Here is a 26,877-nt window from a genome sequence, read left to right on the forward strand (position 1 = left end):
TAAATAATTGTCCTCATCTTTCTTACAAGCTCCCTTGAAGTACTGAAGGGTCACAATAAGGTCTCCCTGGAGCCTTTTTCGTCTTAGTATAATGGCCAACTTGTACCTCTCATCCTTATAATTCAAATTTTACACAAAAATGACACTGGTCCCATTCCTGGCTTACTGGACCCTCAGGATCAGCATTGTTATATGCTGATGTGTGCAAAAACACAGTACAGCTTTAAAAATTAGAACAGTCTTCAAGAACAACAGAATGTTTAATTTGATTTTAAGTCTTATTATTGTAGTGTGATAAACAATATTCATGGATTTCATGAAACAGAATTAATTAGAAGCAACAGCCTGTGTGTATTGTTTGCTGCCTGTTTTCTCGTTGCTGTGTTTGTTTTCTGAATATGTTGCTTATTAACACTGAATAATTACCATGTAGTCAGCTTCTTATTGGTGAGACATTGCAGTTACACTGAATATAAATCTCTATTCCCTACATTCTGGGGAAGAAAATTTGAAACATGCTTCTGAATACTTAGCTGAAAAATCTGCATGAAGCTTATGATAGCCTGAAAGAGATATCTGCATTTAGATGATGAGCAAGCTACCCAAGAAAAATGGCAGCAGTGAACTGTTTCACTTGCACAGATCAATATCCTCTTCATTTTAGCGTGCTTGGAGAATCTCACTGAGGCTGCAGACATATGAAGTTAGGAATGTGTCCTTGTCAAAGGACAAACTGGTTGAACTGTACTCTGAATAAATAGGAGCTTCTCCCTTTGAAAAGACACGCTTTCTGGTTTTATGGGCTCCATTTCAGAGTCTGTTTGAAAAGAAGTGAAGTCATGTTTCTCTGTTTGTGTTACATGGTGATATGATTAGCAATTATATTCCCATATAGAGTGCTTTGAACAAAAAAATTAAGGAAAACTGCAATGAAAATTCACAAGCTGCTTTTTAAAACTACAAAGGTCACAAGTCAGCCATGCCTGTAATTTTCCACTAGACTTGGAAATGACAATATCCTCATATCTTGTTTCAGTAGTCATATGCAAAAAGAAAGTAGCTCAGTGGTAGATAGGCTGCTTATATTTTCTGGATGCAATGATGAATGGAAACAACAAAGACTCTGAGCAGAAAGGCATGACAATAGTTTTAATGGCTTGTAATATAATTTCTTAGGGTCTGTTTAGGTCAAATAATTTAAAAACAGAGAAACTTTAATAGGAGTCACAGCTCATATTCAAGATACTTGAATATAAATTTATACCTGCTAAAAGTACATGGTTACTTTTTGAGCACATAATGGATTTCCAAACACTGAAGGTTCAGTTTGAACCGCAGTTCTTGATAACTAAGAAATCTCAGTATAGACAGAGTCCAGAAGGAACTGGTAATTTGGGCTAGGGAAATCAAACATGCCTGCATAGGCTACAACCTTCTAATGTCTTCTGCATGCTACTGGCACAACAGATATTGCATCTCAGTCATGTAAATTCTGTGGGTCACCAAAACCAAACAAGCAATTTTTTTTAAATAGAAAAAGGAAAGACCTTCTTTCCATATGGTATCTTTCACTGCTCTGGAAAAGGAACCCTCCTTACACAGGCATTGCTCTCAAGAGGGACTTAATTCCATCCTGTGTTCACTGTGACACTCTTGTCTCCAGTTATGTACAGCAAGCACAAGATAAACTCAAGGTGGATTATTTTATCCAGACTGAGCTAATCTTAAATAGGAAATGCAGTATCTATCACAGCAAAGGAAACACCATATGTAAATAAATGGAAAGTCTTGCCAGCTGAACTTTAGAAACAATGCTGCTGGAGACAATGTGACAGCTGCAAAACTTTGCTAATCCATCACTACAGCCATACCTGTCTTTTGGTCACAGTGCCATCCACAGGATCTATGTACTCAAAGCTGTCTGTTCTTTCCACACTGTAGATACTGTTGCCCACAGCAAACTGCTGATGGCTGAATGACTTGTCAGTGATCAAAGCTTCCAGGTCTCTCATTATGAAATACGCTGTCCTGGGTTCCAGTGCTTCGTAATCAAACCTTGCACATATATATAAAAAAACCAGTAGAACCAGAAAGTAAGTCCCCAGAGTTGAGAAGACAGTTCTGCTTTCAGAGAACTCTATATACCCACAATGAGCAATTTACTGCTTATTTCAAAAATCAGGAGTGTACCACAGATTGCAAATGAAACCAGCACATACATCCAAGTCCTGTGCCTTCTAACAATTAAATGCGTGCAACCACAATTCTACACTGGCCATCAACAGAAAGCACCTAGAAAGTAGTATAGAAAATACCACCAATACACATCTAGCTTTCAAAACTTAATGACGAAATCAGTGCAGCAATCAACAAACAAGTGAAATAGAGAAAACTTTGTTACAAGTTTTGACGAACAGCTGTGTGCAAAAGCACTTACAAATTGCAAACTTCTCTGAATTAAGTCTGGATTAAGAGAGAGGCAGAAGCAAAGATGAAAATGACTGCTAGAACTCACCACATTGAGACCTTAACAAAAATAAATGTTTGTATCTTTGGAGGGGTTATCCTGAATTGGAAGCAGGCCTAGGTTTCAGTTCTCACTAGAACTGTCACAGGTAGGCACTTAGAGAAAAAAATGCAGGAGCAAATCTTGCCGGGATTATGTTTCTCTCTCAACATCATGTAACAAGCTCTACCTATATATTCCACAAGCAAATAATTAAAATCTTCCTGCCATTCAATATTTAAAAATTCAATTACTCATATACTAGCAGTGACATACACATGTAGCTAGCTCCTTTTTCTGACACTTAATCCTCTGGAAAACTCTGTCTATAAAACAGTGATAATCTGTGGCAGATTTTTATTCTGTAGGCACAGTGAATGCACACTTAAGGGCAGCTGAGCACATCCAAACAAGCAATAATTGTAGCACAATTCTACTGCAGAATTGCAGCAGAATTCTGTATCAGCTGCATAAGTGCCTTTTCCTCATTTTTCTCACCTGCAGTAGTAGTGCCGGCCAAATTTCGCCCAGTGATCCCTGACAATCTCCTCCACACTCTGCTTTCGAGCTGCTAGGATCGAAAGCCAAACTAGCACAGCCCACAGTCCATCTTTCTCTCGGAGGTGGTCAGACCCTAAAGAGACAGACATTAAGCACATTATTGGTATCACTGCAAATCAGAAAACAAGGTAAGGAGGCTGGGCAAATGTCTCAGGTTACTGTGTATGTCACATAATGGTAATCAATAGTACCACCCCCAGCACCTCTGCTATGTTCCAGACAGAAAACCAGAATTACTGTTTAAAATGTGATCTACTTGCGCATGACAGAGCCCATACTTGTAAAGTTAAATAAAAATATGTACAAGTACTTGAATAGAGACAGTAGCAGTATGAAAACATTTGTAGTTGTTATTCCTGCTCACTGATATACAGTGTTTTCACACCTCTACCGCTGTTTCCCAGAACTGGGCTAGATATGCAAACCCCAGCCATGAGCCAGAATGTTCTCCTTAATGAGAGTCAAGTTCAACAGCATCTACTTATCTTTGCAGACGCCCATCTGCAGATGTCAAGCTGCAGAGAAAGACCTTCCCCATTTCATAAACATTGCAAATTTCCAGAATGTTCACGACCTCCAGTCAGGACAACAACGAAGAGCTTGAAAAGATGCTTCCGGAGGGAAAAAAAAAACCTAAGCAAACCAGAGAGTGGGACTGTTCCTTTTTTTATATTTCTTCATACCGCTCAGTGAAAAGATTTGGATGCTCCAATCTACATCCCTTCATAGGCTTGTATTTATGAAGAGAGAAATTTTTCCAACAATGAAGACTAGAAACAGTTTTGGAATACCCTACATGATTTAACATGTTGTCTCAGATCCAAGTAAGATTCAAGACCTTTGACCTCAGCAGATACTGATGGCAATTATATAAGCTAACAGACTCAAGAAACTTGAAGGGACATAAAATATGTAGCCATTGGTTTGGCACAATAATACTAAATTTGGTTGAAGATTTTTTGGCTGTAGCGTTATGGTTTTCTGTCTAGTCACACATTATTGAAACCATGAGCAGAAAGCAAGTGCAGTAATTCAGAAGTTTTGCTTACTCCATGAAGTAACTACTGATTATGGAGGCAATCAACTGAATTATCTGTCTCTAGAAGACACTTAACAAAATCCATCAGAGAGGAATTTTAAAACTCTTAGGCTGAAAACCTGTTTTTTGAAATATTCTCCTTCCTCAAACACAAAAATCCTGTTGCAGCAAGACTGCTTTGCAGGGCCTGGCTTTACATAACAGCCTGCAAGGTCCACACAGTCAGTCATCTGTCAGAACAGCTGTGTTTTGCTACTCGCAGAGGACAGCTCCCGTAATATAAATTGATGCACCGAAGCTGTTAATCCTGTGAAAAACTGTCAACATATTAAAGGCATAAAAGGAAAATAATAAGATGCACAGAGAGACACCATGATTTCTAGGGTCAATCTCTGCTGTTATCTTGAACTTGCAGTCCCTCTTCTTGAGAGGGAGCAACAATCAGGATAGCAGCTTCTGCTCATATGGATTTTCTAAGAGCCCATTGTCCTGGGTCTGCCATAGGTCTGCCTGCTGCTTATGCTCCTTGTGTTGCATTCAACCTCAACATTCTTTAGCCAACATTAATCTTAACATTAACTACCACAAGGTTAAATACATGCAAATTACTATTCAGCACAATATTCAAGTTGTATAGGAATGATTACTGAACACTTGTTGATGAGGATAAAGATTTGCATAAATACTATGTTTATGTATTAGGCATTACAAAAACTGTAGATGGATTTAAGAGCTGAGACAGTAACATGCCTTCACACCTGCAAAGTAGCTGTCGTAATAGTAAGAATATCTCTTTTTGCTACTCGCTATCTGCCTTGATCTGTAATCTGTGAGCTCTCTGCAACAAAAGCAGTGTCCTATTAAAACAGCCAGAGTTTAGGGCTGGTGTTTGAGGAGCTCCTGCATGAGGAGCCACAGCTGACTCTGCTCCCTGCTCCAACACTGCGAAAGTATGGAGTGCCAACCAGCCAGAAGAAAAAGGGCAGGGTTATTTATGAACTCTCAAAGTTTTGCAAATAGCTTCAGATAAGAAAGGAAAACAAATGCCCGTCTACAGAAAGTCAGTCCTTCAGACATTCAGGCACAGAATCACAGAATTGTTTGGGCTGGAAGGGACCTTACAGTTTAGCTCTCACCTTTTCTACTCCCTTGTCGCAGTAATATGCTAGATCAGCTTAAGAATATTTTCTAGACGAACACCAGCAATATGTCCTATGGATAATAATGTCAGCTTACTTGTAAGCAAAGCAGACAGCAGAGTCACAGTCACTGTTACCAAAGCCAAGAGTCTGTTCCCAGATAACGGTGCAGGCTTCTGCCCTTGCCACCAAAAGAGAAATCTAGAATAGAGCATTCACTTGCCCCTAAACACACTGTTCCAGTGGTAACAGCAGGCAAAATCATCAATCACCGCTGGGGATGCTCAGGAGACTGGGAACAGCAGGGCATGAGCAGCCAGGGCCTGTCCAGTCCCACCAGCCCCACAGCAGGGCAGTGCCAGCTCCAGGTGTCCAGCCCCAGGACATCAGGCCCTTCCTGGGAATGAGGATAGGGCAACGCCAGGCCAGGCCTGGGAGCATGGCAGGCCCGGCAGGGCTGTGGGGCATGGCTGGTAGCCCTGGTGCTGCTCCTGGGCAGGGTGGGGCAGCCCCAGGGGCCAGGCAGGGTCCTGGGGACAGCAGGTTCACCCCAGCCATGGCTGCTCCTTTGCTTCTTAAACTGCATGCCTCTGCATAACTCTGCATGTCTCTTCTTTCAGCCACTCATCCTTAGCACAGAAAAAACTCTGTTCTGCCTAAAATGTCATCTGTTGATGATTATCACCAGCCACCTAAATGGCTTAAGTGTCTAAACACACACCAGCAAGAAGTGGAGACATGGAAGTGAGCTTAAACCCTCAGCAATTTGCTCCAATATGAGTGACCATTTATTCTCCTGCTATGTAACACTCTGCAGGCCAGCAAATCATACAGTGAAGAGCACTGCAACCATTCAGCAAAACTGTCTGTATCATGACAATGGAGCAACAGACTAAGCTGAACATTAAAGATATGCATTCTGATTTAGCAAACACTTTGAATACATTTAACTGAACCAAAATGTTCGCGTGAAACATGGACAGAAGCATTTCTGAAGAGCTCTTTACTGCATTCTGAACTTTGTTCTGATAAGGCTGAAGTGCATAAATCTATATGAGGAGGGCTGAATATATTATTCTTCATACACATTTAACAGATTTGGCATGTTCTCTGTCCTAGCATGTCCCTCAGAGGACATAAATCCTTGCTTCTCAGGAAAGAGAAAGCCATGGGAGTATGTAAGCCAGAGACAAAAGTCTGGATATCTAGAAGCATCGCAACTGTTTCAGAATCAAAAATGACCAATTAAAAATACTAGCCTGATATGACTACAAGGACAATAATCCTATGTAGTCAGAAAGTGTTTCATCTTATTATTCTTAATGGAAGTGAAACTAAGCACATCCATCAACGTGTATACACATACGCTGTTGTATTTACTGCCCTTCCTTCTCTCAGCAAATTAAAATCTACTAATGCAATTTTGTTACTCTGATTTGCACCTACCAAAAGTCATCTGTAGGTGTCTTCGCTTGCTCTGTCTTAACTTAGTCCTACTGCCCAGCGCACACTGTAGAAACTCTGGGGAGGGAGTTCACTCTGCTGCCTCAGTTCAGCTAACACCATTCGTTGCTGCATAGATCCAATGAATTTGCAGAGGCAGACCTGTCCTGTGCAAAGGAAAGAAGGAAAAGGTGCCTCGCAGCTCTGTATTCCTGAAGTTGCAATACTAACACTTCCCCCAGCTTGCTTGGGCCTCTGAGTAACCTCAGGATGATTCTCAGTGCTACTTTTAATTGAAACATCCCAGAATTAATGAATTCCTGATTCTATTCAACGAGTTGAAGCAGGAAGAGACAACAGAACAGAGGAGTCTACAAATATTTTTTCCAATAAACCCTTTATATTTAATTTACCATAGGCAGGGGAAATCAAAATAACTGCAAGTGTTTAAACAACTTATTTTTACGTTAATTCCTCATGTCTCCATGTAACAGTAGGAAAAGTTATTTTTTACTACAGTAAATTACTATGTCCAGACTCAGAGTAAGCAACCTGGGCAAAACTCTCAGAGCACGTTCCCATTCATAGAGAAGTACTCAGCATACAGAGTCTTAAACTGAAGAAAAACCTTCAAAGGTGGTAGCTTGAGAAACAAAGCAAAATCATGCAAATATGTTCATCTTATGACTTTTCTACTATTTGAAAGCTGTCTAACTCTGTCTGTATCTGAAACATCCAATTCTGATAGGGAATGCAAGTCTTGTGGGTCTTTTGCATGAATAAAAGGTTAATTGCTTTTCCCTAATTTAGTAATCCCAGTCTATCATATTGCATTCTGTAAATGTGATTTAAAAACAAGAAAATCACAAGAGTTTACAAAATCACAACAAATAATTTTGTTTGCACATACATGACAAATTCATCACTCAGCAGCCTGAAACTTAGCAATATTTCATGCAAATAAAGATTTAGGAGCATTCTGATCAGATTATTTTTTCAAGTTAGTAAGATTAGTTTAGATTTGTACTACTGCAACAGACACCACCAGATAACTCCTTTGTGCTTTCATTCATATCAGTAACAGCACATTTTCATATTCTCCACTAGTTCCTCTTTCACATAAACTTTCAGGAGAAGGGGTTTGATGTTAATAGAATCTGGGAATTTGGAGATGAAGCAAACATATCTAAGAAAGTTGTAGCAATTACTGAAGTAGTTTAAACTGCAGAGAGATAAATCAGCCCCACAGTTCTCCTAATCCTGATTAAGAGCTTGCTGATGAAATTTAGAAACTAATTGCTGCTGCTGAGGCCCTCCTTTGAACTGTGTGCTGGGGCATTAGTCATAGAATCAGAAAGACACTAACCTCATCTGACAAGGCTCCCCACACTGCTACAAAAATGGAAGAAGTTTTTAAAGCATTGGTTTAGCTCCAAGATCAGCTGCCAGAAAACAAGTTTGGGAAATACAGCTGTACGAGATGTTTTCACCATCTTTTCTCCTTTTATAGCAGAAAATTTGCTTTTATTTACTTGCCAGACCAAAGTCCCTTATGTTATAAAACTAAGGCTCTGTATTACTTGGAAATTTCAGCTAGGCTTGATTACCTGGGTACACAAGCAATTGTTTTCCAATGCAGTTTGATGACAGAAGGTGGATTTTTAAAACCCCTTTCTCTTACACAGAGCAGTAAATTTCCCATTCCAATCACTATATCACATACTTTTATAAATATTCCATGCTGAAAGCTAAAGTGCCAAATTTCAGGTCCCTAAATAGATATGATTCTGCAAAAGTTGTAAAATTTATTCAAATGCCCAATACTGGCAGAAACATGTGAGGGTCACACAGCCTAGGACATTACTAAAAGATTTGCAATAAGGTAAATATTTACTGCTAAAAACAGCTCAAATTGCTAAAGTACTGGTTATCTACAAACCAGAACATGTTTTACAAATAAACCTTCTGGCATATGAGGACACTTTTCAGACATCTGCATTGAATGGAAAGATGATAAGGAAATTGAGGCAGTGAGAAAAACAAACTTCAGACATCACAGTCATTACATAATTTGCCTCAAAAGTACCACAGGATCACAGAATGGAAGGGACCGAAACAGGGCATCTAGATCAATCTCCCTGCTCAAGAAGGCTTATCCCAGAGCACATGGCACAGGTTTGCATCCAGAGATGGTTCTTGAATATCTCCAGTGAGGGAGACTCCACAACATCTTCAGGAAATCTCCTTCTGTTACATGCTTTTTTACCCAGCAACTACACATGGACTGAGGAATTCAAACCCTGTGCTCAAGTTCTCTGGATGCCCATGGGATTGGGTCTCGAGCGTCCAGATTTGCCTTTAGATGGAATTGGATAAAACTGGAGGTCAAGAGGCTTTCTGCACTGAAGTGCTGCAGGTACAACAAAGCTAATCTGATCAGAACATACCGGGATGCCAAGAATTTGCTGTAGACCAGCTCTCCATGCTGGTCAGCAATATGAGGTTCAAGCACTCATTTGCAAGAGTCTGGATTTAGCAGGAATCTGAAGAATCGATGATAGGCCAGAAGAACCAGATTAATATAAGGAACACAGAGGGATAAGGAATGTAGAGACTAGTCTGAGGTCAGGTCTGACAAATTTGGAAAAGAGGCTATAGTACAGAAGGCAATTGTTTTAAGACCTCACAGAAAGATACAAGCAAAGAAAAGAGTCAATGGCAAATGAAGAGAGAAGTCAGGGTAATTTTTTTGCCTACCAAGAACAGTCAAACCCTAGAGGCACTTCCTTGACCTCCATGAGTGTTTCTCTTCCAAATTCAACCACACTCAGATACTTAGGATAATAAAATCAGACCTACAAGGATCACAATATCCTCATTGTTATAGTAGATCAAAACACTTTATTTTAATTTCTATATGACTTATCTCCAGGGTTGAAGTCCAACAGTACTTGGGACAGCCTGCTTAGCAAGACCTGAACATGCTTTTGCAATGTGAAAGGGAAATCTGATGTTTGTCTTTTTTTATAACTACACCATAAAATTTACAGTAATTTCACGAATACAAGCCGCAGCAATTTGACCAAAATTTTGGTGGAAACCCGGAAGTGCGGCTAATACTCAGGGGCAGTTAATATACGAACAATATTCTAAAAGCTGCCAACACGGAAGTGAGAGCCCGCGGCAGCCCTAAGCCAAGCTGGAGCCCGGCCGGCCCCAGCAGAGGTGAGAAAGCCTGGCAGAGGCGGGGTCAGCAGCGCGGGGCAGGGGGGCGGGTGGCAGAGCCTGGGCCAGCAGGGTGGGGGAGCCCAGCAGAACCGGGGCTAGCAGTGCAGGGGAGCCCAGCAGAACTGTGGCTAGCAGTGTGGGGGAGCCCGGCTGCGCAGGGGAGGATGGCAGAAGCAGTAAGCCCAGTGGGTGGGGCTGCCCGGCGGCGGGGGGAAGCCCAGCAGAACCAGGGCTAGCAGTCCACTGGAGCCCAGGAGAACCGGGGCCAGCAGCGTGGGGGAGCCCGGCGGTGCGGGGGCCTGCAGTGCCGGCCAGGGCGAGCAAACGCAGCGGCGGCGGTGCAGACGAGAGGTGGGGGGGCAGCGAGCCCGGCAGTGGTGGCAGTGGTAGCACCCCCCAGCCGGCCCTGAGCGGCCCCGCCGAGCCGTAGCACCGAGCTGGGCCACCCGGCCCCGTCAGAAACCATGAGCGGGGCAAGCCTGCCTGGCCCTGCCCCGAACCAGTAACCCCGCTATCCTGTTACTAATTGGCAAATTTGTGAAAGTTGCACACAGATCCTTGCTACGAACGAAAGTGCAGCTAATATTCGGGGTGCGGCTTATTTATTGACAAAGACATCAATGTTGTCGACGCACCGGAAGTGCGGCTTATACTCTGTGCGGCTTGTATTTGTGAAACTACTGTAAATGGCAAGTTTCCTCAAAGAGGACATGGCTTCAACTAAGTACAACCAATGATTCCTCTCTTCTCCCTCAGACAGAAAGCATCTGAAAGAGTCCTACTCAACACCATCAGATGAAGATGGTCTAGGATAATAATTCCCCAAGCAAAGACAATTCTGTGGTAGTGGTTTGTCACGGCATATGGCACAGAGAATTCACTCCTGTTTGTTTTATATACCTCTACATATAAGCCTGCGTGCAGCAGGAGGTGCTGTACTCTGTGGCCTAAGGTATCTAGATATACAGTAATTTCACGAATACAAGCTGCACAGAGTATAAGCTGCATTTTCAGTGTGTCAGCAAAGTTCATGTCTCTGTCAATAAAAAAGTCACAGCCAAATATTAGCCGCACTTTCGTTTGCGGCGAACTTTCACAAAGTCATCATTTAGTAATAGAATCGTGGGATCACCGGGGCTTACTGGCAGGTGCTGACCTTGGAAACATTATTTCCAAGTGAAAAAAGACACAGACAATAGCTGCAGCAGTGTTCCCTGCAAGTTTTATTTACAAGCCGAAAAAGACACGAACAATGGTGTGGTCATTTTGCGAGCATTCCCACTGGATCGGTGTTGCCTTTAAACAGGCGCTCAGCCGTGCGGGCGGGCAGCCGAGCTCCGAGCAGAGCCGCATCTCCCCCTGCTCACCTGCGCGAGCCCAACGCCCCCCTGCCCCGCTCCGTGTGAGCCTGGTCAGCTGCGCAGCCGCACAAGACTGAAAACACTTTAAAAAGTACAGAGAAATATCACACACTTTCATCAAACTGCCGAGGTAACTCACCAAGGTAACTCGCCCCGATAACACCCCCTGCCCCTCAGTAACGCCGCCATCCACAGGCAGGCAATAAGCTGTTCTCTGATTGGTTCATTGTCAGAACAACGGGAAACCATGGATTTCAAACCATTTTTGCTTGGGACAGGACTGGCACAGTACCAGGTAAGGGCAGATATCACATTTTTGTTAATAAATTAGCTACCCTGGAGTACTAGCTGCACTTCCGGGTTTCCACCAAAATTTTGGTCAAAACGGTGCGGCTTGTATTGGTGAAATTATGGTACTTTAATGTATGGGAACTCACCATCAAAACTCTTACAAGCTCTTTCCAGTTAGAATCCACACTTTCTTCAGCATGATGATGAAGCCAGGAGTTTTTTTCAAATAATTTGTGTGCTGCTGAGGTCATATCCATGTCTTTAGACCCACACAAATTTTATGGAAGTTTTGCATGAGCAAGAGCAACTTCAGTATTTAGAGGGAAGAGGTACAGAACCGGCCCAGTGAAAAAGTATTAAAAAGCAGTGAGAGTTGAAAACTTCCCAGTTCAGACCTCTCATGGGTTAATGGAGATGCAGTTCAACAACACACCACAACAAAAACCATTAGATTCTGAAAGGTACAATATCTTCCTGCCCTTCTCCCTCCAAATTACATCTCTCTCAATGACCTCATAGAACACGCTGTAGAGGAAGTTTCTAGTCGAAAGATGTAGTCAAGGCAATACAAACCTGTGCCACTCAGAGCAAATGTTGAAGGCATGCAGTTTGCTAATCATGGCACATTGGTTCCCACTGACAACAAAAGGAAATTAACATTAACTATGAATTTAAAATGTCTTCCTTTTTATATATAAGTCCCAGAGAAATAGAACATATTTTTGATTCTTGAATCATAGTCCATTCAGATCCATACAGCAAACAAGAAGATAATACATAAAGTGTCATGTCTATGGTTGCTTAAAGATATCATTATTTTCAAAAAAGCAGCATTCTTCTCTCTAACTGACCCCAACCAACAAATTTAATACTTGACATAAATCAATTAAAGCAAAATGAAATTTTTAATCAAGTTTCACTGCATGGTAAGTAATTCTCTAGAAAGCACTGCAGCCAAGGTATATTACACCTTTGAAACAGGTAACTCCGTAAAACTCACATCAAAACACAGAATAAACTATTAGCCAGGAAAATATTAAGTTATTCTGGTCTGTGTTTTTTCAAAAAGACTTGTAATATAGCCCTACAATTAAAAAAAAAGGAAGAATTTCTGTGTCAGAATCCAGGAAAGAAAAAAAGAAACACTCCAAAATTTATTCTGTTATTCTCATAAATTAAAACCACATTTGTGTAGATTTACAGACTATACAGTTCAATTATTTGCCCTATTGCTTACTGTAAATACTACATTTCTGATGGCTCAAATTTGTCATTCATTCTGCATTCTGTTTGATTGGCTCTTGGGACCGATAAGGGAGAAAAAACTGGGGAAAACACAAATGTTGACATGTAACTGAATTTCTTCTAATGATGATTTTATCTGACGCTTGAGCAATTGTGATGGTCCAAAAAGGAGAGCCTGCAACAGTTTTGTTGGGATGTACTATCAGATATACCAGTCCTCATACGCTGTACACCTAATCACATTAAGAAAAAACATGTGGCTTCCATATAGGCAAAATCCCTCCAAATGGTGTTGCCGTCTATGAAAAGACTTGCAATGGAACCAGTGAGGTTTTTTTGCATTATGTTCAAGTAAGAAGAGAGTGTCAGGCACCTCCAGAAACTGTCTGGACAGTAGTAAGATTTCTTGCCACTGCTGAATATCCATTTTCCACATTTTTCATGCCTCAGGCTGCTGGACATGACACTTACAAGATGTATTTCAAGATGTGAACAACAAAAAGTTCTCTGTTTCAGTACGAGACAAAGCTAGCTTGCTGATTCTGCTGGGTTTGACTTGAGGCATCCAGGAAAAATTAAAAGTCTGTGGTAATTTTTGATTGTGTTACTTACCAGTGCCAAAACTCTCCTCACCACAGAGGGAACAACGTCCAGAGTCCATGAGATTGGAAAAATATCTCCATCCTGCTGGTGTCTCATACACAGGAACCTTCATTACTTTTGCCACTCTGGAAAACATACAATAAAACATCACATGATTAAGACAGTGCTTTTTTAACATATGTTCTGAGGTCAGCTGAGGAATAGTCTAGGTCTCGTTACATCTTCTGACAGCTAGGCTAGAAGGAAAAAAAAAAAATCCCAAAACCAAAAATAGATCAACACTACCATACAAAATGGATCCTAACTTCAACCAGAACCCAAGTATGTTTATACATTAAATGTATTATTTTGGAAAATGTAGGACTTCAGTTCAATAGGCTTTACCAGTACCCTTCTCTTCTTACTGACCAAGAAACAGGTACAGTAATTTCACGAATACAAGTCGCAGTAATTAGACAAAAATTTTGGTGGAAACTCGGAAGTGCGGTTAATATTTGGGTGCGGCTAATTTATGAACAAAAATGTGATATCTGCCCTTACCTAGTATCATACCAGTCCAGTCCCGAGCGAAAACAGTTTGAAATCCATGATTTCCCGTTGTTCCGAAGATGAACCAATCAGAGAACAGCTTATTGCCTGCCTGTGGATGGCAGCGTTACTGAGGGGCGGGGGTTGTTATCGGGGTGAGTTACCTCGGCAGTTCGATAAAAGTGTGCGATATTTCTCTGTACTTTTTAAAGTGTTTTCAGTCTTGTGTGGCTGCAGGGCTGGCTGGGCTCGCAGGGAGAGGGCTGGGGGAGCCGCTCAGCCCGCAGGGAGAGGGCTAGAGCGGCCGCTCGCCCCGCGGGGCTGCGAGGGCTAGAGCGGCCGCTCCTGTGCCAGCACGGAGATGTGGCTCCGCTCGGAGCTCAGCTGCCTGCCCGCGCGGCTGAGCGGCTGTTTAAAGGCAATGCGGATCCATTGGGAATGCTCGCAAAATGACCACACTATTGTTCCTGTCTTTTTCGGCTTGTAAATAAAGGGTGTGTCTTTTTTCACTTGGAAACAATGTTTCCGAGGTCCGAAGTAAGCCAGTAAGCCAGTAAGCCCCGGCGATCCCGCAATTGTGTTACTAAATGACGACTTTGTGAAAGTTCGCGGCGAACTAAAGTGCGGTTAATATTCTGGGTGCGGCTTATTTATTGACAAAGACATCAATGTTGCCAACACACCGGATATGCGGCTTATACTCCGTGCGGCTTGTATTCGTGAAATTACTGTAATCTAAGGATGGACAGTTTTGCAATACTAATATTTTAATGGAATTTAAAGCATCATGTTGAAGCACCTTCCTTTACGAAATACAAGTAGTCAAATATCAAAAAGCTTGAAAAATATACTTTTACTTCTTTCAATGTGTTCAAAGACAAGAAAATACAGGAATGCTTCCATTAAGCAGGATGTTCTTTAAAAGTTTTTCCCAGTCTCAATCTGAATTTCAAATTATTTTCCCTGTCCCCTATTATGTAATACAAGAAACTGTCTCTCTCTCTGGGTGATGTGCCAGTGTTTTCAAGAACCAAAATTAACCACCTTATAAACTGGATGTACATTCTTTTCCCCAGTTTGTTAACTGGTAAATATTTTTGTTTTAAGCTACAACGAAAAAAATCCTTTCTTGCACTAAAAAACAAGAAAGGAAAAACAAAACACCAACTCTAAAGAATTCTAAATCCCTAGATGGGATTTACACAGAATGGGTATTACCAATCTTCTTTCTAATTTTATTTGCTGGTTTTCATTGTGTGCCCAGGGTTTTCAGAACTAATTGCTTTATAGTAAGCAAAGTAAGAACTGAGATACAGTGAAGCAATCTGACCAACTACCAAGGACCTTACAATTGCTTCAACTATCATATCTAACAACATTTCTTGAAGCAAGAGAATTTATTTCATTTTTACTCCAGTCAAGCCAAAGCAAAGCAGATCAATCAAAGGTTGATTCAACACACTTAAGACAATCTATCTAAAAGCATCAAGGTCAAAGCAGTCACCCTTCTGATCAACAAAACACCTGTTTTCTGATGGCACATCTCTGTTTTAAATTAAGTGCATAAAATAGATCGGATAACTGTCAAACTGTGCTGGAACTGACCCCTTCAAAACCTGGTACATAAATATATCTAAATGACAGAATCACAGCCTCGTCAAGGTTGTAAGAGACCTTCAAGATCATCTAGTCCAAACATCAACCTAGCACCACCATAATCACCCCAAGTGCCACATCCAGACACCTCTTGAGTATTTTGAGTTACTCCACCATCTCCACGGGCAATTTATTCCAATATCTAGCCACTCTTTCAGAAAAAAAAAAAAATCTTTCTAATATTGAATCTGAACTCCCCCTTTCCACAACTTATGGCTTTTTCCTCTCATCCTTTCACTTGATGCACGGCAGAAGAGACTGACCTCCTTGCAAGCAGCTGTAGGGAGCGATAGGGCCTCCCCTGAGTCTCCTTTTCTCCAGGCTAAACATCCCCAGCTCCCTCAGCTGCTCCTCTGTGCTCCAGATCCTTCCCCAGCTCCATTGCCCTTCCCTGGATATGATCCAGCACCTCTGTGTCACTCCCCAAGCACAGGGAGTGCCTGTCCTGCTCCTGCTGGCCACACTACTGCTGGTACAGCCCAGGATGCCATTGGCCTTCTTGGCCACCTGGGCACTGCTGGCTCATGTTCAGCTGCTGTCAGCAGCAGCCCCAGCTCCTTTTCCTCTGGGCAGCTTTGCAGCTACTCTGCCCCAGCCTGTGGCACTGCCTGGGGTTGTTGTGACCCAAGGGCAGGACCCAGCTCTGGCCTTGTTGAGCCTCACAGCACTGGCCTTGGGCCATGATCCAGCCTGACCAGATCCCTCTGTAGAGCCTTCCTGCCCTCCAGCACATCAACACTCCTGCCTAAGGGCGATATGTGTGTACTTACTGAACTGAATTCTATCCCCTCATTCAAATGATGGATAAAGATGTTACACAGGACCAGCACCAGTACTGAGTCCTCTGGGGAACACTACTAGTGACCAGCCACCAACTGGACTTACTTCCATTCACCACCCTAAGCGGCGGCACAACAGTTTGGCCCTTAAGTATTCTCTCTGAAATTTTCACAGTTAGCCTACATTGTATTGTAGTCTCCAAATCAACATTTTAAATGTAAGAATATCCATTCTCTAAGTTCTATTCAGCCTAGGTGTTCATTTTTTTACCTATATATTACATCTAAAATGAGCGATTTTTAAATGAGATAGAGTAAGAACTGCTGATATTTATTTGAAAAGAGCCAAAAATGTACATGAAGAAAAGAATATTAACAAAATTTTTAATCCTAAGCTTGGATTTCATACCTCTAGTTTAGAGGCAGAGGCGGATATGTACCTCCTTGTGTTCATACAGCACTACATATATTACTGACCACCCATTAAAGGATGTTTCACAAGGCACAGCTGAAGAGGTTTGTGTCTTGCTCTTCAAAAAATCAAGAACACAAAAGAATTTAATCTCTACGTGACAATAACTTTGGGCTGAAAACAGAACTGTACTGCCAAAAAAAGAGAACACAGTAAACAAGAAGGCAATACCTAAAAGGCTGGAAGAGCAAAATCAATTCTCTTAAGGTAGTTAACAATACAGCTGGAATATGTTTGCTTGCAGAAATGTTCCCATATCCTGGTACAGTTTTTGGAGAAGGAAATGCTTTCCCATTTACTTTTCCATATTCCTCTAGATGGGGAACAATAGCCTAGGATGGACTTACCCCGACCACCACTAAAACAGGCTTCCAGAGGCTGTAGCTGTTTTCAAAGAATTCTGTGCATTAGGGTACCAAGGAAAGTACAAATGTTGTTTCTGTTGGCCTGTGGGCTCTCTTTGTACAGAGTTTACAGTATGTATAGTTTATAGTAGAAATATGACAAGTTGTTCCATGCAACTTCTTTTATTGTTGTTGCTTCTAGCTCTTAATACTTCAACAGAGTAAGAAGTACACTGAAAATTAAGCATAAGCCTTTTTTACTGACTTTTTTTGAATTAAAGAGTCATCACTGTAAGTCTCAACAAATGCAGAATGTGCCTTTATGCAGCCTATAGATATTCATGGTGAAAAATCACCCCAGAAAACATATGGGGGGGTTCTAATGGGAAGTTGCAAAAATTCTCAAAGCTGCAGACTCTGAGAAATAATGTGTTGCATTAGATCAAACACCTAATCACACAAAATACAGGAAAACACCCTCAGAGGAAGGAAACTAACACGTGACGGTGAAATTAGTAAATCTTCAAAGCCAGGGAAAACAGAGATTAGATGCAGGAAAGGGGAGGGAATTTTAATGTTCCTACATCTACAACTTTCTAACTAAAAATATGACTGAGTTATTACTTCAGTAGAGAAAGGTGAAAAAAAAGTAATCTTCATTTTACCAAAACTTTTTTTTCTGACTTTTTATTTACCAGTGTGTTTTTTTATAGACAAAATTCCTAAATCAGAGGTTTCAATCACTGCTACAGCAAGAAGCCAGATTTGTTTTTAAAGAAGTTCCAGTTAACACTGGTAGAATCCCTGTGGACCAAAATTTGGAAATTAGTTTCTGGGTACTGCTGAACTGAACATTTCCAGCACTATTTAATGGAGCATATGGCTTCCTGACAGGCTTGATAGATGCTAGGCAAATAAATGCTTAGGATAAGGGTTTCAGAAACATGCAACTCTGCAAGAACTGCTGATGAGTCACAGTAAGGATTTTTATCTCTAACAAATTGCATGTCCATTAATTACATTTTACAATGTTTTTAGAAATGTAACTTCACAAGACAGCTCAACCAAGACTATGCATGTACAGCTTTTTAAGTTTCTCTTCTTTCTGTGTACTTATACTAGGATCCTCAAATCTGGGGAGTTAAAAATGTAATCAAGTAAATATAAAGAGTTTTGTTTGTATGAGATGTCTTGATGAGAGAGGATACTACTTCTCTCAAGAAATGAGTCTTGGAACTGGTACTGCAATTGGTTTATATCTTGCAGAGGTCTCAGATAATACAGTAAATTTATATATCCTTAGATATATATAGTGCATCATCAAGATACTGATGCAGCAGTTCGCCTGTAAGGGCTCTAAGCTTTCACGTTGTAGGGATTGGCTCTTAAAAGGCCTGACTTAATGGATGGAATATACTCCCAGAGCAATTCAAAATAAAAACTGGGAAAAAGATGCCCTATAAATAGGTTAATTTCACTAGCCTATCTGAAGTGAAGGCATTCTATTTATGTCTAACCCCACAGCTGATATACCTGTGTTTATGTGTTCCATGAGTATGAACTATGTTGAAAGAAGACAACAAACCACGGACATTCTGGTTCTTGTCATCTTGGACATTTAATGGGACTGACTTCAAACACTACTCTTGCTTGCATTCTTTAAGTGTAAGTGCTCACTATATCAAGGAGATTATACAGTAAATTTTCTTCTGTCTGCGTGTTGCAGTAATTACCCCTTGATGGACTAGGAAACAGAGTATTTACATTTGGAACCAAACTGAAAGATAACCTTAGTTATAACCTTAGAATACCTTAGTCTGCCCATATCAGAACTAATGGCGTTTATGTTCCCAGGATGCTGAAATACTAATTAAAGAGGACAAGCTAAATCAAAGAAGAGTGGATTTTACTTTTTGCAATTACACATGTTGTTTAAACTGGTACTTTGGGAATTTTTAAAAAAGCAATGCTTTTAAATGTGGAGATAACAAAATGAATGAAAATAGGAATATAAATTCTTCTACAGTTCCATACTTAAATTTACTCTCCTACTGTTTCACAGTTTTACTGTCATTTTTATTTCTAAGCACTAGACCCACACTACCTATACTGACTGCCCACTTTGTATTCAAACACTAGAAGGATGTATACAATGCAACCCCGAAAAGCAGTTTATTTCATCTTTAGAAAACAGAATTATTTGAGAGTTTAGTACCACCACAGAAATGTAAGCAAATTCTTGAACTCTACAATAAGTCTCACTCAAGCATGAGCTAGCCAGCTCATAAGAAAAGTAATAGTGAACATAATTATAGCCTTCTAATAAAGACTAGAATTTTTTAAAATTTCCTGACAGGAAAAAATATAACAGCTAGTTCTAATATTACTCCTGAAAGACCTAACAGATTTATGCAGAAAACTACCAGGCAATATCCCAGGTCTTCTTCCTTATACTTTAGTCATGTACATGTCACCTAACCAGGGAAACAGAGGATACATGACTCTTGTTAGACCAGATAATTATCCTTGGAATTCTAAAAATATTAGCTTGCTAAACTGTGTAAAAAAATAACTTTCCCTTTTAAAAAATATGTTCTTTTATTTAAAAGTATTAAAGATTGTTGGGATAACTTTCTTTCAGTTTTCAGTAGAAACAACAGACTATTTTTCACAGATAGGCTAATAAAGCAAAGTAATCCTTGATGGTATCTCCAGACATGATGGTTTTGCACTAGCAAAACATCTCTGACACCAGCAGAATTACCATGACTTACATTAATGGGAGTCAGAGGGAAGTTTTTTTCAACCTAATCTCTACAATGTCACAAAAACATCCTCATGAATATAAATCATTCAAATACAACAGCCTGCAGCAAACCAACTTTCTTGTGCCAGTGAAACTCTTTTAACTTCCAAGAATAGATCAGTCAATCCACCGGAATCATCCTGTCAAAGTTGTGATGCCTGTTCATCACAAAGATAAAGGTCACAACACTGGGGGAAGGGATTTCTGTGAGAGGTCTCATGAACTTGTAAAGACTGGCTAGAGTTTTGCCTTGTAGGTGAAATGCTGTCTAGGGTAAACGACAGCGTCACTTTCATTCTGGTGTCTGAACTTGGAGGAAGAAATAGGCGTAAATGAAAGAAACACCAGAGAAGCAGCTGTAGCATGTCCTTGCCTCTCATCTTCCACCACCCGTAGGTATCAGTTGACATGTGAAAGATGCTTATAGGCCCCTGGGTGAACAGGCTTCAAAACACTGTCTGGTGCCCCATGGATACATTTATTTTCAATCCTGCTCCTCTCTATGGTGCCAGCATTGAGGTAAAAAATGTGCTGTAATTCAGAGAACAACAAGTCTTAGTTTGTAGAAGGGTAAGCACTGACAGGCACTAACAATCAGGAATTGAAAGAATTTGTGGGACAGATGCGGGCCACTGAAGGATAGTGTGTTGCAGCAGCACTTCAAGAGAGAACAAACCTCTGAAAAGGTTTCTTCCAGAGCTACTATGGCTGTAGAAAGAAAAGATTTCCCACTAGGTCTTCTAAATCTTTACTTAGCCACTGAAGTAGTCCATGTTATCTAATCTCCAGCTGATAAAAGACTCATTTGGTTTTAGGTCTGAAACAGATTTTATTTCAAAGACAAGACTATTATTTTACTGAAACAAAGAGAAACTGTTTTTCTTTCCACTTCTGTAGTTTTGCTTCATGCAAAGAATTAAAAATATCTCAATGAGGGACCTGCATCTGAGTTATCAAAAAGATAATTTCTCTAGCTGAAAGTAAGTCTTCACACAGTCTAACGTTAGCCTACAAATCTTTGTATTTGATATTTTACTGCTGAGTTAGTTGGATTTTTTTCTAACACTCTGGACACTTCTGAGGTCAACAAAAATGATTTATGTTTGCCTTCATCAATTTTGCTATCCCTTTATTAAAGATACTGGGTTGGTTGTTGTCTAACCATATACTACGGAATTTGTCTTAAGTTTATTTGCAACCAGACCCAAAATGTAGTGCTTTCATTCTTTTGGAGTACTCTCTTCAACATTCAAAACACCTAACTATTTTTTAATTTTCTTGACACTATATTCATTGCCTGATTAGTCGCTGAGTCCCTATCCCATTTTCACTGCATTGTATTTCCACTTGTTCTCTTTGGTCCCTTCTTCTCAATGTTGGAGAGCTCTTTGCTAGTTCACTTTTCAGCTTCTGAAGTCTAATTAAGCTCACCTTTGGTCAGTTCTCTCTTCATTCTTATTTCTTAAGGTGCAAGAGTCATGAACCAAATGGTTGAAATTTTTTTTAGTCCCATCTTCACTTTTTATATATGCAACTGCAATAGACTGTGAGAAATTCACAGTAGTAGCAATGACAGCAGGAGCACTGGCACCAACTATAACATGAAATAGATGTTCTGCTTCTGGATGTTTTCACTCTGTCTGCACCACCTTCCCTTAAAAGGCTTCAACTGCATATTATGCAAGGAGCAGAACTAAAACAGTCACCTCCCTTACATGGTCAAGTATTACAGTGTTAGTCCTTCCCAGTCTTTAATTTATTAAGCAAAAACCAGTGGAATGCTAAGCCCTTGCACACAACACAGATAACCAGGACACATCACTAAGATAAGACATAAGCTGTCATATCTGGCAGAGAGGCTGTCAGGACCCTAAGGCAGAGAAAAAAATTGGTAGTAGACAAGTTCCCTTACTTTTGCTTTCTAGTATGCTACATCTCACAGAGAACAATCACAGTAAAAGAAATCAATAAAGAAAAAGCATCTGGAGACACTTTTAACTATGAAGCATCTAAAGAAATTAGGAATTTTTTTTTTGTTTTCCTTCCTCCTAACCTCTGCAATGTTGTAACTAAAGTACTTACACAGGTGGAATAAAGAGATGCTGAATGAAGCTCTGGTGTTCAGGGGCAGTTTCTGTCTTGAAAACTGGCAACTTCAGGTGGATTATTTTTTTGGCTGACAATAGTCTTGAGTAATGAATTGCTAATAATTGAAGAAATCACCAATAAATTCTAATCAGGAGTATGTGAATTAGTTTTCTATCAATGGAGCCTCCTGGTATTCATGTAACACAACTTGAGCCAACAAACTGCTCCAATATTTTCTCCTGCCTCTCACTCTCACATTGGCTCTTCTTTGTTTTTGAAATCTTTCAACAGCAAAAACTAAAAACTGTTCTACCTGAAAGGAAAAGTCATAGAATCAGAGAGTCACAGAATCCTACGATGAGTTGGATTGCAAGTGACCTTGAAGATGATCTCTCATATTGTAGCTTGAAAACATTCCCCCTTGAACTATAACTATGTGCACACGTGGAAAGCTGTTCTCTATCTTTTCGTAAGCCCTCTTTAGGTATAGAAAGACTCCTCTGATGTCTCCCCAGAACCTTCTCTTCTCTAGCCTGAACAACCACAGTTCTCTCAACCTGTCCTCACAGGAGAGGTGCTTCAGACTTCTGATTATCTTCATGGTCTTGTTTCAGACCTGCTGCAACAGTTCCACACCTTTCTCATGCTGAGGACCCCAGAACTGGATGCAGCACTGCAGGTGGGGTCTCATAATGGCAGAATCTCCCCTCTGACCCTGCTGGCCGCTCCTCTTTGTGATGCCATGCAGGACCAAGTCAGAGGCGTAACACAAACCTATGTACATTACATTTGTCAGTCCTCTCTTGTCAGCCATTGCAGACACTCCATCATACAGAGCCACCAGGTTGGTCAGGCACAATTTTTCCTTAGTAAAGCTGTGCTGGCTGCCTTGAATCATCTCCTTAACACTGTTTCCATGAGGATCTGCCCTGCCCCGATCTTCCCAGGCACAAAGAAGAGGTTTGTAGTTCCTGGTCTTCTTTCTCCCCTTTTTAAAAATAAGAGTGATGTTTCCCTTTCCCAGTCTCTGGGGACTTTGCCTGACCACCATAACTTTTCAAATATGATAGAAAATGGCTTGGCAAGAATATAATCTAATTCCCTCAGGGCCCTGGAGCGCATTTCATCAGGATTTATAGACTTGTGCCTATTTAGCTTCATCAACTGGTCTCATACCTGCTCTTCACTGCCAACAGTAAGAACTTTACTCCCCCAGGCCCCACCTGGAGGTTCAGGGACTTGAAAGATGTGGAAAGGCCTGACTGCCTGTGAAGATGGAGGCAAAGAACTCATTGAGTACCTCAGACTTTCCATTTATGTTTCCACCATTCTTCCTTCTCATTTACCATGACCTTTATTTTCTGGCCTTCCTTTTCTGAGCTATGTAGTTACAGAATCCTTTCTTGTTATTCTTCACATCCCTTGCCAAGTCCCATTCCATCCGTGCCTTCCTCAGCTTTCCTGACCCATCCTTACACATCCAATCGGTATCTCTATACTCTCCCCAGTCTTGCATTATTGTCTACGCACTTCCTTCTTGCTCCTCAGTTTGAGAAGCAGATCCTTGCTCAGCCATGCCAGTTTCTGTCCTGCTCTCCTTGATTTTCTAAACACTGGGATGGAAAGCTCTCGTGCTCATACAAAAGTGATCTTAAAGAGTTACCAGCTATGGTCTGCTCTTCAACCCTTGAGGACAGTTTCCCAGGGGATCATATTCACTAATTCTTCAAACAACTGGACGTTTACTGTTCTAAAACTCAGCATCCAGACTATGTTCCTTGCCAGGCGTTTGTTCCTTGCGATCATGAACTCAATCCAGGCATGGTAACTACATGCCAGTCAGCCTCTGATCTTGACCTCTCTAATGAGCTCATTTGCACTAGTCCAGGACCAGTAATGCTTCTCCTTTGCTCAGCTTAGCTAATAAATCCATGAATACAATCTACCTGGCTCATGTCTTGTAATACCACAGATGCATACAACAAACTGAGCTACATAAAACTTATGCTCAGCACAATCCCCACCATATCCAAGGAATATTGTGTGGAAAAGCCAGACACTTGGCTTTAAACCTCTAAGCCAAACAAATTTAAAACTTAGTACTTCCCTTTGGCCCCTCAAAGTTCCCTGGATTTCATCTGTTTTCCTTAGGAGCACTTGCACCATCACAAGGATGATCAAAGCACTCCCCCCACCCAGAGTGGGGCCTTGCAGTCAATCATATTCCTTATTGCCACCTGAAGCTCATGGCGTGAACACACAGCTCCCTATTTCACAACATTATGTTTTCTACATGGGCTCTGCAGCACCTCAGTCAAATGTTACAAGCACCTTGTGCAGTGTACAAAAAAGCAGCACTCTTAAATTACTTGAGACACTTTACAAAATAATAGAAAACTAATTAGTGTCCCGATGCCCATAGGTAACTTTCCAATTCTATCCCAGAGGGTAAAAGTAAATTCATATGCCTAACTGCATAGTCACATAGAGAGGCAGGGGAGCACTGCAGGACTGAAATGCATTTGTAAGCAGGCCAACAACTGTAGCACAGCTGTACTTTGAATCTCTGAGAAAGGACTGCAGAAAGCCACTGCCTCTTCTTTACTCCTCAGGGAGTTAAGTGGTTGAAGTAAAAATAGCCAGCACAGCTCCTTACTGAGTCTGCCTCTGCCTTCAAAACTAATTTGATAATCCTGTCCACTATGGGCAGGAGTGCAAGGATACTTTTTATGGATTCTGTACTCTAACCTAGTCTCACTAATCTGTGATGAACTGCCACTGATGCAGAACGCACTGGTGAACAGGGATGGTAAATGCACCTTCAAAAAATACATGAAGCAGATGGCATGCAAAGCCGGGATTTATCATCCCACACTTGCAAATAGGTTATTGTTGCAGTGAGCAAGATACTAAATTACTGCCAGTGTTAAAACTATCAAGTGCATGTAAGTTACATACATGTTATAGCGAGATTGCTACCATCCTAAATTTGGGATGGGCCGTTAAAGAATCTGCTTTCTGGAAAGCTAAATCACTTTCAGGAAGTTATGCTGGTGGAGTCCTCTTACACGGGCCTAGGTTTTTAGGCCTTAAGTACAACTGTGGCTTATAAATTCCCCTATGAAATCTGGAACAGAGTTCTAGCAATAAGATTCCATAGGAGAAAGAAGTTCTCTGAAGAGCCAAATGTTTAATTCAATTTAATTGAAGTTTGTACATATAGAAACTGAGAACAATCCCTCCTTTTGAGGAAATTCAGTCTTTCAAAACCCACCAAGCCCCTTACTTCAGGCATTAAACTGACCAGTAAGTCTGTGGCAGTTGCTCTGCCCAGTCAGACTATTATGGTATGGATACTGCTATGAGTATGAAGCACAGTAGGTCAGACTACAAAACACACAATTCCTTGCAGTCTGCAGAAAATAAAAAGCATCACAACCTAAACCTCTTCTATCAGCTTTAAAAAAAAAATCACAGTGCAGATTTTAGCATGGAGCAGATTTCCAAAAGGAATCAGAAATGGATGCACCTCCTAGATAACACCCTTTGGTACAATAGTAATAACATTTAATTGAATAAATAGTCTTAGGTGGTGTTTGCTATGAGTAGAGGTACTAAGGAGCACTGTCTTGTTCATCTGTATCTATTGCATATATTGTTAGGTCAAGGGAAAACCCAAAATTCCTGCCTTTTTCTTAAAGAAAAGTTTATTTAATCATAATGCAAACCCCTTAATTTCAGATGAAATATTTGTGCTGTCATTACAAACAATGAAGTCAGATCTTAAGTGAATTCACTTTTAATTGCTAGAAATAACTCTTAGTTGCCTCTTACTAGGAATAAGTTGATTGTAAAATTCTTATCCCAAACTATTAATAAGTTTATTCTCTGAAATTTATCACACTACCAACACTTACCTCTTCTTTCTCTTCCACTGAATGATAAAATTCAGAACTAATCCACTGTGTTTAGAACTAACCTAGACTGTCAACCTGAATGCCTGTATCTGGACTGAGTTAGCTAAGAGCAAGCATTTATTTTAAGTAAGGTATTTATAATAGTTTTCTTTTCAGCTGTGTGTGCGGGAAAACACAGACATGACAGATGAGAATAAGCAAGAAAGGAGACTAGAAAAAAGTGTGCAGCATTTCTCAGGGGCAGGCCTTCAAAGTTCATATCCAAACTTTTTGTGGGAGGACTAGTGATTTAAGTCCTGGTGGATGCTCACCCACTTTAGGAATGTCTGAAGGTGAATAACAAAAGCTACACCGAGCAAGGGAGCACGGTACCTGTAAGCTCAGGGTGAAGGAGCTACCAGTTAAGCAGGAAGCAGTCTGGGTACATCAGCTTGGTACTGTGCCCCTGTTGGCTGGTCTCCTTCACTGGCCACGTCGGTGCTTTGCTGGCACAAACACACAGGCAGTGGGACCCTGCAGATTATCTCTGCACTGCTGCGTAGATACCATGCAGACATAAGGGCTTATCCTGGATCCACATAAAACACCGCACTGCATGAAGAAGGGTAATTCAGGCTTTGCTGGATCTGTGTCTTCCTTAACTGCAGCAGTGTTTACATGATCTCACACTACTGTCTGTGGACATACAACCCCATCTCCCGAATTGTGTTCTTCAGCACTCTTCCCCTTCTGTGTCCTATGTCCTTCTGGCCCAGCTTCAGCATGCCACCCACACTGAGATTTATAAGGAGATGTAACCTAGGAGGTTTGTGCTAAGGGATGCTGACTCAGCCACAGCACAGTTTTCAATTTCTCCTTTACAGGACAATAA

The 26,877-nt window shown here is 40.9% G+C and overlaps 1 protein-coding gene across 1 annotated transcript in view; it reads right to left on the bottom strand.

Annotated features, from left to right (window-relative positions):
• PGM5 (phosphoglucomutase 5) overlaps positions 1–26,877 on the bottom strand; it is a 69,554-nt gene that overhangs the window by 12,224 nt on the left and 30,453 nt on the right. Inside the window, exons 7-9 of the mRNA XM_033086254.1 lie at positions 13,426–13,541; positions 3,005–3,140; positions 1,872–2,055 (exon numbers count right to left, since the gene is read on the bottom strand). Of these exons, the coding sequence (XP_032942145.1) occupies positions 1,872–2,055; positions 3,005–3,140; positions 13,426–13,541 (436 nt within the window). The remainder of the gene's footprint in view (positions 1–1,871; positions 2,056–3,004; positions 3,141–13,425; positions 13,542–26,877) is intronic.

Source organism: Catharus ustulatus, chromosome Z (genome assembly GCF_009819885.2).
Source record: "Catharus ustulatus isolate bCatUst1 chromosome Z, bCatUst1.pri.v2, whole genome shotgun sequence".
NCBI classification, from domain to species: domain Eukaryota; kingdom Metazoa; phylum Chordata; class Aves; order Passeriformes; family Turdidae; genus Catharus; species Catharus ustulatus.